The sequence below is a fragment of the Monodelphis domestica genome, chromosome 6, assembly GCF_027887165.1.
Source record: "Monodelphis domestica isolate mMonDom1 chromosome 6, mMonDom1.pri, whole genome shotgun sequence".
Lineage (NCBI taxonomy): Eukaryota > Metazoa > Chordata > Mammalia > Didelphimorphia > Didelphidae > Monodelphis > Monodelphis domestica.
Window position 1 is genome coordinate 267,898,590 of NC_077232.1, and position 17,685 is coordinate 267,916,274.

The following is a 17,685-nucleotide window of genomic DNA, read 5'->3' on the forward strand; positions in this document are numbered from 1 at the left end:
CTTATCACAACTAAGGGTTCCATCATCACCTCTATGCAGAAGACTCTCAGATGTTTCTCTATCCATACTAACTTCTGTTCTGACCTATAGTTTCACAATTATAATTGCCTAGTAAATATCTCAAACTGGATTTCTCATAGGCATATTACATTCAATATAGCCAAAACTCAACTTATCTTTTCCGACAAATTCTCCCCTCTTCTTAACTTGCCTATTCCTATGGAAAGCACCACGATTCTCCTAGTTTGTAGCAAGGTATCATCCTTAACTCCTTATTCCTCACCTCCCCTTTCAGATTCACTCTATTATAAATGGCACATTTTGCATATGCCCTCTTTTCTCCCTTGACCTTCCTACCACTCTCTTAGAGTCCCTCATCTTCTCTAGCCTAGCCTATTGCCAAAACCTTATAGATAAGTCTCCCTGCCTCAAGTCTCTCCCCATTCCAGCCCATCTACTATTCAGGTATCAAATTGGCTTTCCTAAATTGCAGGTTTGACTATGCCAACTAAGTAGTTAAGCTCCAGTAACTCCCATTATCATCAAATACAAAATCCTCTGGCTTTTAGGTACTTCATAGACTAGCCCTTTCCCATTTTCCAGTCTTCATGTACCTTACTTTTCTCCTAAGTCCTTTGCAATTCAGTGACACTGGCTTCTTTGTTGTTTCTCACACAAGCTCTAATCTCTTGATTACATTTTCATTGGCTATCTCCTGTGCCTGAAACTCTGTCCCTCATTTCTGCCTCTTGGGTTCCTTTAGTTTAACACTAAGACTCCAACCCCTAAAGAAGTCTTTCCTCATTCCCATTAGAGGAAGACTAGAATCTTCCATTTAAGATTATTTCAAACTCATCCTTCCTATATCTTGTTTGTATATAGTTGACTAACATATTTTCTTCCACTATTTACTAACAGGGGTTGTTTTTTGCTTTTCCTTGCATCTCTGGATCCCAGCAGAATGCCTTAAACCTAACAGACATTTGTTGACTCGACTTGGTGATAGATGAATGAATTTTTCATAAGAGAAATTCTCAAAGACCATGTACAAAGTTATGGAGTAGTCTCAGATAATAGAGCATGTGTAGCAGTAAAAATCACAATTGTTTGAAATATTATAGTGTATTCAATACATGAGATTGGGGATAAAAGATAAAAAAAGGTAAAGCAAATTAAAGGTCTATGTGAATATGTACACTAAACAGTTTCAAATTAATTAAGAAAATGAATTGTTTTAGGATTTAGGAAGTTTTTAAAAGGAATTTAATCTATTAGTTGACCATTAAAAATTCTAAATCATTAATAATTGGAAAAAAGCAAATCAGAACAAACTCATGGTTCTATCACATATCCATCAAATTGGCAAAGATGACAAAAAAGGAAAATGACAAATGTTAGCAGGGCTGAGGGAAAGCAAGCATACTAGTGAACTACTGAAGGAGTTGTGAATTTCCCCTACTAGTCTGTAAAGCTATTTGGAACTTTATCCCAAAAAATGCTACAATGTGCATACCCTTTGACCCTGCTACATTGGTTTGCTGAGCCCTTTTCAGGTCTACTTTCCTCCTTTGCCTCCTGCCATCCAGCTCTCATTTGTGGCTCCAAAAAGCTGTAGTATTCACAGCAGCCACACTCTGCTCTCAGCAGATAGGCTAACCCAGGTTGAGGGTGCTTCAAATTAGTTGGTGAATTGGGGAGTGGGGTATCTATCTATCTACCCTGTTGGAAAGGGCAGATAAGAACAATTTGTTCCAGTGGCCATTCAAGTGACAGAAGTGGGCACTGTGGATAACTTACAGCTTGATATATTCTGGCTATCACCAGCTGTCTTGACTTTTGTCTTGCCACTGGACCTTGATGCACTCAGAAAGAGTGTAATTCTGCTGCACTTAAATCCAAATCATACACAAGTCAAAAGACATCACTTGATGCAATTTTGGTCCCCTCTGATACCAAAGGACAACAACCAATGATCCACAAGAGATCAAAGGAGGAGGAAAAAGTGACCCACGTGTGCAAAAATGTTGCAAATAGCTCTTTTCATAGCAACCCAAAATGGGATCTTAAGGGACTATACTCCTTATACTTGGGAAATGTTTGGGAAGAACCTTATGAACTTAGAATGAAGTGAACAAACTAGAAGAACAATTTTTTACAATAAGAACAAAATTATAGAGAAGGGTGATTTTGAAATATTTTAGACCTCTGATCCCTATGGATTCTAAAATAATTAAGATGAAACACTTTTACCCTAGAGGGGATTAATATAAAATGTAGGAAAACATTAAATACATTTTGGGGCATGCATGGCCAATATGGGAATTAATTTTGGTGGCCTAGGTTTATAATGAGAATTTTATCCAGGTTTTGCTTTTGTTGTTTACTGGTGGTACTAGGGATGGGGTTGGTTGGTGGAGGATATATTATAAGTGAATGTAAAATAGATTTATTTTAAAATGAAATTAAATGTCCCATTCCAAAGTCTTAATAAAGTAATTTATAGTCTTCCCTTTGCAAAAATCCCAGCACATATTTTCAACAGGGTAGAACATACAAAGAAGTTATACACTTATCTATATCTAACCAACACACTTAACATAATTAAAACTGCTACAAGGTAAAGGTAATTGTTAGTAATATAGTTGCTATATAGGTTCCATTTTATTACTTAAAAAAAAGTTTGAGAGATCATATGTATATCATGTGCTGCTATCAATGTGCCACATATTAACATCTATAACTAAAAGGCAGAAGAAAGAATGATACCCTCTGCCTGGTCCCAAAGGTAAATGACATAGTAACCCCTGACAACTGAGCTGTGGCAACAAGAGGAAGATAATAGTTGGAAAAAGAGTGATTAGATCAGGGATCTCAGAAACTGAATGATGTCTAAGAAACTTCTTCACTTTATAGTCTTAGAGAATTGAGGAGACAGGACTTATACAAATCAAATGCTAAGCTATATGTATGGTATCACTTAGGAATGCTGTAACAATTCTAAAGAAAGGAGAAATCAATGTAGGCTGCCCATGAAGCCAATGATGGATTACAAACATACATTATTTAGGACAAGAAGAGTAAAATGTGATTTAAGGACTATAAAAATTTAAATACCACTCAAAAAGAAAAAATGGCCTTACCATATAATTTTTTAATCCCCTTGAATTGCACAAACAAGTCTCTAACTTTACTGGGTAATGAATAAAAAGGACCTAGGTCATCAGAAGAAGATTCAATTGTTTTTTTAGCAACATTAATCTCTTCAGATAGGATAGCTTCTTTCAGTTGATTCCTCTTAGAAAACTTAGGCGTCTGGGCTTTGGCATTTCCTGTCATGGCACTTTTCAAATGATCTTTGAGGCTTCTTCTCCTATTCATATCAGATTCTGTGCTTTTAGGAGATGAATTTTTCTTTTGCTGGGTTTGTTCCATAGATATATCATTCAAAGTTTGGTATGAATATAGAGGATAACTTTCTTTAGCAGACTGGCAATTCGAATCACTTGAAGAGTTCTTTGTTTCTTCAAAATATAAAGCCTGTGAGCATGGTACATCATCTAAAAGGTCATCTCCAGGTTTGATGGTCATATTTTCTTGCAAATTCAAAGTCTCTGGAGAATCCAGTGTTTTAACTTCAACCAAGTTACTGTTAGTAGCAATAATATCAAATTCTCTGGTCTCTGTACTTCTTGAACAAAGTTTTTCAAAAGCAGGTTGTGTGGTAATTATTCCACGATCAAGAGGCTGCATATATTTTTGTTCTAAATCATCTACATGAGTTAAAAAAGAGTTTTCAGTAAAACTGTCATAACCACCAAACATGTCCTCTTCACTGCCATCATACTAGAAAGAAAACAAAAGCATTTATCAATGTTAAAGCAACATTTATAAATAGTATGTATTAGCCTAAAGAAGTGACAGATATAAAAATGAATAGTTTTAAACTGTCTGGAAGACTGTGGGGGTGTAGCCAAGATGGAGGAGTAATTAGAGGGCACTGCCATTTCACCACAAAAATCCTCTCTGACCAAGAGTAAAATATCAACACAAAACAAATACAGAAGCAAAGGAAGCAACAAAGAGACACAGTGAAACAACCTGCAAAAGAGGAGAAACCTAAAAGGTAGGCAGAGACCATCTGGGGAACTGGGGTGAGAGGATATCTAAGCTGGCAGGAGGCATAGTAGAGAGTGAAGAGCAAGCCAGGAGCAAACCACACCTCCACACACCTGCTCTCACAGGTTCTGAGCTTAAACACTGTCTAGCTGGCAGACCCTGTTCTGCTAGGGCAAGTAGTGGTCCAAGCCAATTGCCACCCCTTGAAATTTCAAACCTGTGGAGAAGTCCAGAGTCCCAGCTCAGGGCAATCTGGGCTGAAGGGGACTGAACCAGTGGGTCCAGAGTGAAGCCATAAATCCCAGTCTGGGATTGGGATGAGGACATAATCCACAGTTTGGGGTGAAGAGACAGTCCTCTGGGAGAGCCTCCCCAGGATCTTTTTGCCCAAAACTAAGGGTAGAGCTCCAGGACAGGCCAATCAGAAGTGTGCCTGATTGAATCAAGAACACCTAGAAATAAAAAAAAAAAAAGAAAATTGAACCTAAACCTGGGCTAGAATTTGATCAGCCCTAGACCTGACCAAGTGCAAAAGCTTACACCCAAGCCTGAGGAAAGTCTTTAAACTAGCAACATCTAACCAACATGGGGGAGGGGGGGGACTATCAGAGCTCTCAGTCCTCTGACCATCTGGTAAACTAGTAATAACCAAGAAAATAAGCTGAAAACAGCATCAAGGATTGAAGTTTAAGAGGGTACCCCAACTTTCCAGAAAACAGAGCCTACCTATTTTAAAATGGGGAAAATGAGTAAACAACCAAAAAAGCACCTAACTCTAAGGATTTATTATGGAGACAAAGAGCAAGTACAGGCACAGAAGGGGACAGCGAAAACAAAGGAAACATAGGTAAAATCCAAAAGAAAAATATGGACTGGACACAGTCTGGAAGAGTTCAAAAAAGACTTTAAAAACTAATTAAGAGAGGTAGAGGAAAAGTGGGGAAGAGACATGAAAGTGATGCAAGAAGAAAGGAAAATAATGCAAGAAGAAATGAAAGTGAAGCAAAAAGAAAGGGAAGTAATGCAAGAAGAAATGGGCTAATTGAAAAAGGAGAATCAAAAACTGAGAAAGGAAAACCAGGCCTTCAAAATGAATTGTCTGGAAATTTTTCAGTAAAATATGATAATTCTGACCAGAAACAAAAGGCCTTCTCTCACAAAAGTTTCATATATACAGTAAAACTGATTAATTTTTAAAGTTGTGAAATACACTGAAAATTCCCTGAATTCTTCTCACAAAGGAAAAGGTAGTTGATAGACAAATGTCACAGAGACCCTATAGTTAGATTTTGTGGAGTTGTTTGTTTTTATTTAAGCATACGTTACACAAATGCAAAAGAAAAAAAAAATCACATTTAAAAGACTAAACTATACCATGGAAAGTAGTAATGGGTAATAAAGGCTTATTAATTTATAATAAAACAAAATGGAAAATTAACAAAATGAGATTTAATTTGGATATAGATGAATAAAATTACTTAGTCATTAGCAGAGAAAGAACAACACAAATTTATTAATTTTAGATATAAACATTTCCAGCTTGGGAAGGAATTCTAACCTGATTTAAAAGCACTACTCTCCTTTAAAAATTGAAACTTGTATTCAATAGACAAGATCTATGAAAAATGAAATGTAAAAAAATGACCAGGAGTATAAAAGATGATTTTCAATGTCCTGTGTACATACCAAACAATGTTATTTCCTTAAGTATAATTGCTCTGTGTATTTTTAAATACAAAAAACAGTCCTGGATATTTATTTGCTGACACCCAACTTCAGTGCTATTTTCTTGTAGTTACCAAATCCAAGTTGTTTCTATTATGTCTGCAATAAAATTAGCAAAATGGTCGGTTATATTCAGGAAATGTACTTATTAAGAAACACAGGAATCTATAAGTAATGTTCTGTTCATATCTGAGAAGTTAAAAATTACATTTATGAATACTATAATCATACACATTGAGGGAGAACAATTGAAGGATTGTCTATAGCTGAAGATTCATTATCCAGTTGCCAAACTAAGAATTACTGATGAGCTAGCTTCCTTTTATTTAGTTCTTATACTAGTCTTCAAAAAGTACACGATCTGCTTGGAAAACTGTTCCAAGGCTTTCCACCAAGAATGAAATTTAGTTATTAGGTAGCATCCTTTAATTTAGCAGACATTTATCTATTGAAAGGGGCAGAAGGGGCAACTAGGGGGCACAATGTATATAAAGTACCAGACCTGGAGTTGGAGGATCTGAGAACAAATCTACACTAACCAGCTGTTTGCCTAGCCCTTGCCCTTCTGTCTTTGAGTTGTTACTAAGATAGGAAGTAAGGGTTTAAAAAAGAAAAAAAAAAGCAGAAAAGGAGTACTGGTGTTTGAAACAATCAGAAAAGCAACCTGAGGAGAAAACAAATAGTTGTAAGAATTGAAAACAAATAGTTGTAAGCAGCTTTTCAGTTAAAGGTACTAAAAAGACCTTGAGAAAAAAATAGTCCCTTCATGAGACAAAAGTCATGAATGATGGGAGAGGGAGAAAAAAGCCTTTATAAAGCACACCATGTGCTAAGTGGGTAGGTAGGTGGCTCAGGGGATAGAGCACAGGGACTAGAAGCAGGAAGACTTCATTTCAAATACAGCCTCAGACATGAATGTTATGATAGAGATAGGGAGGGGGAGAGGGAGAGGGAGAGTGAGAGTGAGAGAGAGAGAGAGAGAGAGAAAGAAAGAGAGAGAGAGAGAGAGAAAGAGAGAGAGAGAGAGAGACAGAGAGACACCCACAGAGAGACAGAGAGAGACAGACAGACGGACGGATGGACAGAGACTGAGACCTTGGGCAAATGACTTAACCCTATTTGCCTCAGTATTCTCAGGTATAAAATGAGCTGGAGAAGGAATGGCTTCAGTGCTCCTGCCAAGAAAACCCCAAATGATGTCATGAAGAGTAGGATCTGACTGATTGAAACAACTGAACAACATATGCTAATAAACACTTTACAAATACTATCTCATTTAATCTTCACAACAACTCTGTGAGCTAGGTATTATTATTATCATCCCCATTTCAAAATTGAAGGAAAGAATTATTTGTCCAATAAATTTCAAAGACCATTTTTGAACTTGAGTTTCCAGGCCTAGCATTTCTATCCAGTATGCCATAACCAAGCTTCCTCGAGGCTATAGAAGATTCTTTTCTAATAAATAATTTACATAGGCCTTTTTAGAATCTGGGAAACTTGGAATCAAAGAACTGTTTTGGAACTAGAAACATTAATATAACAAATTGTTTCCTGTATAATGGAAATGTAGATTTGAGCTCTCAATTTAAATTAAAGATGGCACCTGGGGGAGAGAGTTAAAAAATCAGCCAAAGTTGAGAACAGGCATGAGATTAGAGAATCTCTTGGTAGGAGAGATGCCAAAAGTTAAGGGAACTGAGAGACTGACAGTAACACAGCAGGCAATTTCTGCTGACCTGATGAGGAGGAAAGTTCTTCTATTAGAACTAAAGGGAAAAAAGGAAAATACTCTGCAGTGTGAAGAGCTGGCAGGATAAAAAAAAAAAAAACCTTACTTGCTCTCTAGTGCCATTTATAGTTTGCGCCAGGGAATTTGCCACATTTGTTCCAATAGAGAGTAAAACCCTTCAAAAGTCTACAGATGACAAGATCTGATTAATTTTTTAAATGCCAGGATTAATTTTTATTAAAAGACTGTGATCTGTTTCATAGTCAAACTAAGGGAACAGATGTCTTCTCAAAATACTAGCAAAATAGCCCTGAGACAAAAATAAGGAGAAGAGTATAGGAGATTAAACTATTCTGGTTTACTGACAGCATGATGTCATTAGGAAATCCCAGGATAATGTAATTCACAAAATAAAGCCACAAAAAATCAACAGCATATTTACATAACAACAAAAATCCAAGAAGCACATAGAATATGTGTACAGATTATATTACAAAGTGTACCTTAATGAAATAAAGAACAATTTAACTAGCTTCAAAAATAGTTCATGGTCATACCTGGGCTGTGTCATATGTAATAAAATGACAATGTTACGAAAGTCTTAATGAAAGTCTTAATGCTATGCCAATCAAACTATCAAAGAAATACTTTACAGTACTGTAAATGAATGGCAAAATTCATTTGGAGAAAAAAAAGGGGCAAAATATTGAGGACTAATTCCAGACCTCCTACATTATAAAGCAGCAATTATCAAAACTATTTTATATTGGGGCGGGGAAGAATCAATGTAAGTGATGGACAAAGTAGAATCAGAAACAATGGAACTCAATAATCAGGTGCCCAGTAAATTGGAAAACATGAATTAGGAAATAATTCAGTATTTTATTAAAAAATAAACTCTTGGGAAAATAGGCAAGTATATTCTATCATTCTTATGGTACAATATTATTTCATTATATTCAAAATCAGTCTGGCATAGACCAATTTCTCATGCTGTATTCCAAAATAAGTTCCAAATGGATACCTTAATATTAAATATCCTGACATTAAAAAGAGTAAAATTTATCTACTTTTTACTTCATTCAAGAATACTTAGATGCATTAATAACCAAGAGATGGAAGCAATTATGAAAGAAAAATAGTTGATTACAAAAACTGAAAATTTTGAACAAAATTAACGCATCTCATATAAACCTTCTATCAATCAGACTCCTCGGATAAGGGCTTGGTATCCAAGATATATAAAAAACAAATCAAAAGTCATTTCCCTATATTTCAATAGATAAACAGTCAAAGGATGTTCTCAAAAAAATTGCAAACTACTAACCACCATTTGAAAAAATGCTGTTAGTCACTAGTCATATAAATCAAAACAACCCTGTGTTCTCATTCACCTCATAATCAGAAAATTGGCAATGGTGACAAAAGATAGAGTTCAACATTGGAAGGGTTGTGGGAAGTACATTATTGAAGTTATGAATTGGTACAATCATTCTGAAAAGCGCAATTTGGAATTATGCAAATAAAATTACTAAAGTACCCATACCTTTTAACTCAGAAATTCCACTAGCACTGTATACCATACTCAGCTCATTGGTAAGAACAAAGTCTCCATATACACAAAAATATTTGTAGTAGTACTTTTCAAAGGTCATTGGGATAATAGAACATTTACTGTACTGTAAAAAAATGCCACAAATATGAGGAATACAGAGAAGCAAGGAAAAATTTACAGGATATGATACAGAGTAAGGCAAGTAGAGGCAAAAAAAATATATACAATCAAAGAATGTTCTCAAAAAAATGTTAAAACAACGTAAATGTTAAGAACCACAAAATAATATGAAGTATTGCGAAATGAAAAAGAATAAGCAAGACCCTGAAGAAGAGAGCTTAGAAGACAATCCCAAGGCACACTTCTAAAAGGGTGGGAAGGGAGGCTCACTGGTGTGGTGCAGTACATATGTTTGTAGACATCTTCAATGTATTGTTTTGATTTGCTCTTTTCTTTTGGAAGAGATTGTTTATTTTATGGGATCACTCTTTAGGAGGAGATCCTGGGTGAAATTCTGATGTCAAAAACAAAAGATTGATAAAAATTTATTTTAAATGAAAATAAGGAATAGGGCCTGTACTTTTGATTTCATTAGTATGAGAATCTCTAGGAAAAGAAATTACTGTTACCAATTCTGGTAGACACCTTTTCTGCAACTCATAGTCTCAGAAAAGTTGCCTAGAACACTAAGAGATTTGTTTATAGGCACAAATAAGTAAGTGATAGGGACAGAACTGTATTTCTTTCAGTACAACCTGGAGGCTACAAATGTTGAGTTTTGGTCACCCAAACAACACTTGGAATGAAAGGCAGACTAAGAGGTAATTGTGATTACTGGGAATGGGAAAGTCTTTATCAGTATTTAGATAAAAAGGTGGCCGGGTAATGAAGGCAGTTCTTTGTTACCTAATCATAATTCCCAATATATCTATAATACATGAAGTGATAGGGGGCATATTTGGGCCTGGAAGGGACATTAGTGGAGGATTCTTAACTTGAGGTTCTTGAATTAATAATTTTTTAAATTCTATTTTAATATACTGGTTTCCTTAGTAATCCTATGTATTTTATTTTATCCATTTAAAAACACTGTTCTGATGCTTTACCAAATTACCAAATAATAATAGCAATAACTAGCACTTTTGTTGTTGTTATTGAATCATATCAGACTCTTCAGAATTTCATTTGGGATTTTCTAGGTGAAGATACTTGAAAGGTTTGCCCTTTTCTTTTCCAGCTCATCTTGCAGAAGAAGAAACGGAGGCAAACGGATTTAAATGATTTGCCCAAGGCCATACAGCTAGTAAGTGACTGATGCCAGATTTAAACTCAGGAAGAAGTCTTCCAGACTTCTGGCCCAGCAGGGCCAGCCACTCCTAATTAGCATATTCTTATTTTATCCTTACAACCACTCTGCAGGTAGATGTTAAGTTATTACTCAGTATATTTCTTCGAATTTTATGTATGAGGAAAGTAAGGTAGATAGAGTTTGTGTTTGAGACTGGATTTTAACTGAAGTATTTCTGACTCCAGGTCCAGCACTCTATCTCCATTGTGCCATCTAAGAACCGAAGAAATTCAATACACAAAAATAGCTAAGAACCACTGATTTAGGGGGCAATCTTAAAGATTTAAAAGAAAGTCAATAAATATTTGATAAATACCTCTAAGCGCTGAGGCAGGCGAAAGGCAGTTCTTTTCCCTAAGGAGCTCACAATCTAACTAGGGAAAGACAACATGCAAATAGCTTTTTACAACAAACTACGTACAGAATAAACTAAAAATAAGCAGCAGAGGGAATTAGAATTAAGAAGAGTCAGGAAAGGCTTCCTGTCCATGGTGAAATATTGGCTGGGAGGAAGGAAAGCCAAGGAGGCTTTGAAGGATGCCAAGGAGCAAAGACAAGGAAGTAAAACATTCCTGGCAAGAGGGAGAGCCAGAGAAAATGCCTAGAGGTGGGAGATGGAGTGTTCTGGACATTGTCACTGGACAGAAAAGTGTGGTGGAGAGACTGGAAAAGCAGTCTCTGAAGGACTCTTATTTCACGCCCCCTTCCCCCAGGGATGGCGCCCAGAAGGCCTGAGGGACTGGAGGTCATGGCGGGTATGAAGAATGGGGTTTGGGGCTTCAAGGTAGAGAAGTGAAATCACAGTAGCTTGAAGCAGAGTTCACGAAGATGGAAGTGAAACATCTGCGGGTGATGGTAGGAGAGGACAAGGCTTACAGCCCCAGATAACAGAGGGAAAAGGGGAGAAAGGGGCGGTGCTCTGCCGGGGCTCCCTACCTCGGGGGGCTCCGGGCTCTCGCTGCGTCGCCTCCTGCCCTCGGTCGCCTCCTCTTCGTCGTCGTCATCATCCTCGCCCGGTTCCAGCCGACCAGTGGCCGCAGTCTCCCCCAAGCTACGGCGGCGCCTCTTGCGGATAGATACCCGTCTACGAATGCCAGAGCCGGAGCCCTCCATATCCTGAGCTACGACCACGGGGCTCCGGGCGGGGGTTAGCTCCGCTCCAGAGGAAGCTCAAGGGTGGGACTCACTCCCACAAGAAATCTTAACAACTACAAACCGCCGGTCGTGGCCAAAACCCACGCATGCTCAGAAACCTTTCAGTTTAATCTCTTTAGCCTGGAGCAGGGGCTGGGGTGAATTCTGAATTGGCATAGATTAATTACGTCATCAATTCGCGCCCCGGCCGATCGGCTCCTCCTTAGAACAATTACGTCCGGTCTTAGACTGGCAGGAGGAAGTGAACCGGAAGGGATCATTCCAAATTGATGAAGGCCGGAAGAAATTATTAGGCCTGCTATGGCGCTCCTGGTAGGTTGTCTTGTCCTTGCGAGGGAGAAACTAATAATGCGTTTGGGAAGTGCTTGCATTTGCCCTGCTAGTCACGAGGTTCAGACTGGTAAGCATCTCTTCCCTCAAGTGCAGGGCTAACGTTGGGGAGCTCGCCCTCCCTTGCCTTTTGATAATCTCCGTCTCTTCCTGAAATGCTGGGATTTATGGGCTCGGGGTGGGAGGTGGAGGAAGAAAGGAGTGACCCAGCCTTCAAGGCCCTGCATGACCTCCACAACTGCGGACCCTGCTGATCCTTCCCCGTTCATTAGTCAGTTCAACAACTTTAGGCGTCTGCCCTGTGCCAGGCGCTGTCATAGCACCCGAGGGACCGAAGCAGCAGTTCGGCGGCACAGGTAATGGAACTCTGGACCTGGAGGCAGGAAGACCTGCGTTCAAATTCGACCTCAGATACAGCAGTGATCCACGACAACTTATAATCTCCATCTGCCCGAGTTCCCTTATTTGCAAAATATAGTAATAATAGTACTTACCTTCCAAGTAGTTGCGAGAATTAGATGAAAACTTTGTAAAACCCCTAGCATAGTACCTGGAACATAGTAGTGACTCGATGCATGCTTGTTCCCTCCCATGACACATTTTGCTTTAACTTTAACGTGTCTACCCTTCCCTTCCCCTTTTCCCTCTTTTCCACTTTGTTTTTTGTCTTTGTAGTTCGAGTCTGTTGAATGAAAAGCTCACTGACCCTTTTTTCTCCTCTGTATGACCCTTCAGTTTAGCACAGTACCTGGCACAGAGTAGGCACTCAGTACATGCTTCTCATCCCTTCTTACAACTCTTTAACCCTAACCCTCTAGTTTCACTGGCCTTCTTGCTATTCTCCCTCCTCATCTCCATTTCCTGGTTTTCTTCAAGCCCCAGCTAAAATCGTGACATCAATAGAAATGTAGATTCCCAAACTCTTTCCCAATCCCTCTTAATTCTGTCTTCCCATGTTGATCATTCACCATTTAACCAGTATATAGCTTGTTTGCATATAGTTATTAGCTTGTTGTTTCTTTCATATTACATTAGGAGCTACTCCAAAACTGAGACTGCTTTTTACCTTTTCTTGTATTTGCAGTGCTTAGCACATTGTTCAGTAGGCCCTTAAGAAATATTTATTGACTGACTTGAGAGGTTCCCAGTGTCCACACCAGGACTGTTAAGACAGTACAATCAAGTTGTTCTTATAACCTCTCCCTTTATTTTTCTTTTCATCAGATGACCAAGACCCTTCTCTGTCAGAAATTGCACTATAGGTTTAGTTTTCATTATTTGTGCCTTGGTATTCAGCTAACTGGTATGAATTTAATTCAGTGTGGGTTACAGATCCAAGCAGTATCTGCCAATTCCAGGCAGTGAGCTGATGAGGGGAAATTACTTATGGAGTAGAACTTTTTTTGGTTCACCTGAAATTATCTTATTTAGAATCTGGTCCAAGTCCACTCACATAGTTGTAAAACATTACTTCCCCCCCCCCTCCCCCCATGCCTTTCACTTTTAAAATAAAGCCATTTAAGGTATTGTTGCCTAAACATTTTCTTGTTTTTTGTTTAGTTACAATACTTCAGAGAAGTTGTTCTCAGTTTAAGCAGGTGGCCAGTAACGAAGACCTGGTAAGAAAAAATACTGATTTTCAAGTTTCTATCACTTGAGATTGAACACTTTTGCTATTGGTCTTTGACTGAGGGGTTGTCACATACCAAAAATTTTTTAGAAAATCCTTTGTAACAAGCTCGTTTTCAGTATATTGTCTTATTTCTTAAGCTTTCATGGAGGTTTGAACAAGGATTCTATAAAAAATATCAATCTTAATTTTTTCCTTTAAAGATTACATATAAAATAATGTATTATCAAAAATGTGTGTGGAAACTTTTCATTATAAAAGTAGGCTTAACTTTCTTGGTTTTATTCCAAAGATTTCCCCCTCTTACGATTCCAATACCATGTTTACAATTCAGTATCTTCAAGCACCATAATAATGCAATGCAACAGGCAAATTGTTTTCAGAAACTAATGAAGATCCTGAACCTGACACTTTCCAGCTTCACAAATATTTGTCATTGAATCCCAGTTTTGTTCATTTTAGAATGGGGAAATAATGCCTGTAGTATCTTACTTCATAAAGTTGTTAAGAAGCTTAGAAGAGATTATATAAAATGCTCATTGAGTTATATTTTGTCAATAGATTCTTTTTCCTCCTTCCTCCATTCTAGCCAGTTCCAATGGAAAATCCCTACAAGGAATCACTTAAAAAATGTATCCTATGTGGAAAACGTGTAGATTATAAGAATGTACAGGTAAGACCTGAATTTATTGCCTAAGTTACTTGACTGGAATTTTACTCTTGATAGTTGTCAAAGAGAATTTAGTACTTTAAAAAATGAGAATATAATCTACCATATACCTAAAACTCTTAGTGTGAGGACATATAAAGTGCTTATATATGTGGAATTGTCAATCATCCAAAGAAGTAAGCAAAAAATGGAATTTCAGTAGATGCCAATAGTCCAGGTGTTTCACTAATTAGTATTGTATACCATAATGAATGTATGTATTTCTAAGCAAGTTTATAGCTTAGCACAGTGATGGTGAACCTTTTATTTTATTTACTTTTTAAAACCCTACCTTCCAATACTGTGTATTGATTATAAGGCAGAAGAGTAGTAAGGGCTAGGCAAAAGAGATTAAGTAACTTGCTCAGGGTCACATAGCTAGGAAGTATATGAAGCCAAGACCTCCCATCTCTAGGCCTGGCTCTCAATCCACTGAGCCACCCACCTGCCCCCGTTGGTGAACCTTTTAGAGACTGAGTGTCCAAACTGCAACCTTCTTACCACATGTGAACCCCCAGCCTTACCCCAGATAGAGGAGGGAGAAAACATTCCCATTGGGCTGCTGGGTGGGGGGAAGGAGGAAAGTCATGTGAAAAATGTCCTCAGGTGAGATAGAGGGGGGAGGGGAACAGCTCCCTCTGGCACATGTGCCATAGGTTCACCAAAACAGTCCTAGCACATAGCTAATTAAAATCAATAAATTATAAAAGATGGGAGAACTGTACTGCTAGCAAGACATATAAGGTAATGGTAAGAGGGGGAAAAATACTCCAAAATGTTGACATAAGAACTTCAAGTATGGGTTTAAATAGCCACACCCATCCCCAAATTCATAATGGATATTCATTATGATAGTAATGGATCAAGTTGTTTAGTAATTTTTTAGTTGTATTCAACTCTGCATGACCCTATGTGGGATTTTCTTAGCAAAGATACTGAAGTGGTTTGCCATTTCTTTTTCTAGTTCATTTTACAGATAAGGAAACTTGAGGCAAAATTAAGTGACTTGGCCAGAGTCACACAGCTAAATATCTGAGGCAGGACTTGAATTCAGGGACATGAGTTCCCCAATCCAGGCCAGACTTTCTTATCCACTGGGCCATCTAGCTACCAACAAAGAAATGTAAATACATTTTTGTATGCATTTTGATTCCTTTTTTATTTACCCTTAAATATTGCTGCCTTTCTGTAACAAAACATTTGAGCAAAACCAGTAGTCTATTAACGTGTAGCATATCACACAATCTGTTGTCCCCCATTTCTCAACTGAGGGACATTTGTTTCATAGTCTCTAGGACTTAGATTGGTTATGTGTATAAAGATAACAATGCAAAAGGAAAACTTTAAAGAAACTTAAACCCCTGGTACTTAAAAAGGGTCAACCTTAAGTTACTTCCTTCCCTGATAATATTAAGTAAGATATGTATACATAAGCATATTTTTAATGAAAATTGATAAGGAAAAGCCCCATTAAAAATTAGGGTCCATGCTGTTAATAAGTGGGCTCAGTATTTCTTAAAGATACTCATGTCCCCCTTCCAAAAATAACATAAACATGTAGTTATGACAAACCTTATAGTTTTGTAGTAGACATTTCAATGGATTTAGGAATCATTAGGCCTTGGGCTAAAATTCCAGCCCATAACATTTTCTGGTTCTATTTTTATGACACTTTCCCATATAAAATATACATTGGTATTGGGGGGGGGGGAGCAAAGTACTGAAGACATTAAAAGTTGTTTATCAGTTTTGATTGTTATTAATATAGTTTTTGCTTATAAAAATGTCAACAGCTTTTGTCCCAGTTTGTTTCTCCATTTACTGGATGCATTTATGGAAGACACATAACAGGTATTTTTATTAAAACACTTTTGTGAATATTTTAATGTGGAAATAACTTCAAATCAAGTCTTAGTTTTTTACCTTTCGGAAAATTAGCCAATTTTCTAACAACAGTTGACTAGATGTTAAAGGTGAGGCAAAATGGTTTGAGGCACTATAGGTTCCATTAACTATTTTGACATACCCCTCTGAATGCATTATATTCAAGGATAGAAATTGATGCAGTATTTTGAGATTAAATTAAGCAAAATTTACTTGTTACTATACCCCAGTTATTCTAGGAATTTTATATAAATATTGACCTTTTACATATCTGGGGTGAAAGTAATAACACTTTTCTTTCATAGGTTTATGTGGGAAAAAACAGAAAGAGATTACAAAGGCTATTAAGCGAGCTCAGATAATGGGTAAGAGCTAATGAATATGTTAGCAAATTTTTTGTCTATCATATAATTGAATGTTTTAAAAAATATTTTGCTCTGACATAGCACTTACCAACAAGTACCCAAATCCCTCATAACTTTTCTCCTGAGATTAAGCAGAATAGCCCAATTGCAAATGAAAGTGTGCCATTTTGTACACTTTTTTTTTTTTGTAATTTGCAGTTTACAGGATGTGTGCTTTACCTGTGGTGTTATGCAGCATTGGAGGGCTGTTTTTCTTACTCATTGTGTGTTCTTGTTTTGCTTTCTTTGCTGAATCACTTTATACAAATCTTGCTGTATTTCTCTGAATTCACATTCCATCCTTCTTATGGCACTTTATTCATATCACAACTTTTTATTAGCAATTATTGGGTACATACTTCCCCAGCTTTAAAAATAAGAATTATGCTATAAATATTTTTCACTTATTTTCTTCTGGCTTTCATTAGATCAAAGGAAGTAAAGAATTAACTAAAATAATTCCAAAAATTCACCAAAACCCATTTGGATGATTTTAGCAGTAGTGAAATAAACATGCTAGTCTTTTAACAAGCTCTCCTCCAACACTAAATTTTGCAATTTTTTTGCTGGTGACACCTCCGTATTTTAATAATTCTCATTGGTGATTTTGAATTTTCCTTTAGTTTGCATTTTTTCCTTTGCAAATCTCAGATCTTTCAACCTTGGCTATTAATTTATCTTTTTTGCTTTATATTTTATGTCAGAAAATTAGCTTAAATGTTTAATCTTTTTCTAATTTTAGCTTTATTTGTGCAAATTATAGTAAAAACCTTAAAAATAAATTATCTTTTTATAGGTTTTATGCCAGTTACTTTCAAGGATCCTGCATATCTGAAAGATCCCAAAATTTGTAACATCAAATACTGAGACTGAAGCTATTACCAATAAAACTTTTGATATTTAATGTGAAATTGACTATGATTTAGTTTTATTGTAACTGTACATCAGGAGATCTGGCCTGTTACTACAAATGGGACTTTGGACAGGCCCTTCTGTAAAATGAAGTTGGAAAAGTTGTTCTCCAAGGAGCTTTATAGTGCTTATGATCTGATTTCATAAAATTAATTTTCACATTTTTGAAAAATTCAGCCAAACCT

The 17,685-nt window shown here is 36.9% G+C and overlaps 2 protein-coding genes across 14 annotated transcripts in view; one reads left to right on the forward strand and one right to left on the reverse strand.

Annotated features, from left to right (window-relative positions):
* The window catches only part of HELQ (helicase, POLQ like), a 147,334-nt gene extending 135,475 nt beyond the window's left edge, over positions 1-11,859 (reverse strand). For 12 of the 13 annotated variants that reach the window (XR_008913009.1, XR_008913010.1, XR_008913008.1 and 9 more), the window contains exons 1-2: positions 11,413-11,859; positions 3,141-3,843 (exon numbers count right to left, since the gene is read on the reverse strand). Coding sequence is in view for 4 of the 13 variants with exons in the window: in XM_056803203.1 (XP_056659181.1) it covers positions 3,141-3,843; positions 11,413-11,589 (880 nt within the window). In the remaining 9 variants the exon portion in view is untranslated. Of the gene's footprint in view, positions 1-3,140; positions 3,844-5,802; positions 6,359-11,412 lie in introns of those variants that run through there. The other variant, XR_008913013.1, reaches the window with a different exon arrangement.
* A 10-nt stretch (positions 11,860-11,869) lies between these two features.
* MRPS18C (mitochondrial ribosomal protein S18C) lies at positions 11,870-17,499 on the forward strand. Its single transcript, XM_007495953.3, has 6 exons — positions 11,870-12,031; positions 13,522-13,580; positions 14,181-14,264; positions 16,094-16,151; positions 16,490-16,549; positions 17,385-17,499. Exons 1-6 carry the CDS (start codon positions 11,932-11,934, stop codon positions 17,453-17,455), a joined length of 432 nt encoding a protein of 143 aa, XP_007496015.1. The 5' UTR covers positions 11,870-11,931; the 3' UTR covers positions 17,456-17,499.
* The last annotated feature ends 186 nt before the right edge of the window (positions 17,500-17,685 follow it).

Bases quoted from the DNA above. Each gene is read 5' to 3' on its own strand.
- MRPS18C (XM_007495953.3), top strand. From the start codon at position 11,932: ATGGCGCTCCTGGTAGGTTGTCTTGTCCTTGCGAGGGAGAAACTAATA. The intron at 12,032-13,521 runs GTAAGCATCTCT...TTTTTTGTTTAG, and splicing joins TAGTCACGAGGTTCAGACTG to TTACAATACTTCAGAGAAGT. The intron at 16,550-17,384 runs GTAAGAGCTAAT...ATCTTTTTATAG, and splicing joins TAAGCGAGCTCAGATAATGG to GTTTTATGCCAGTTACTTTC.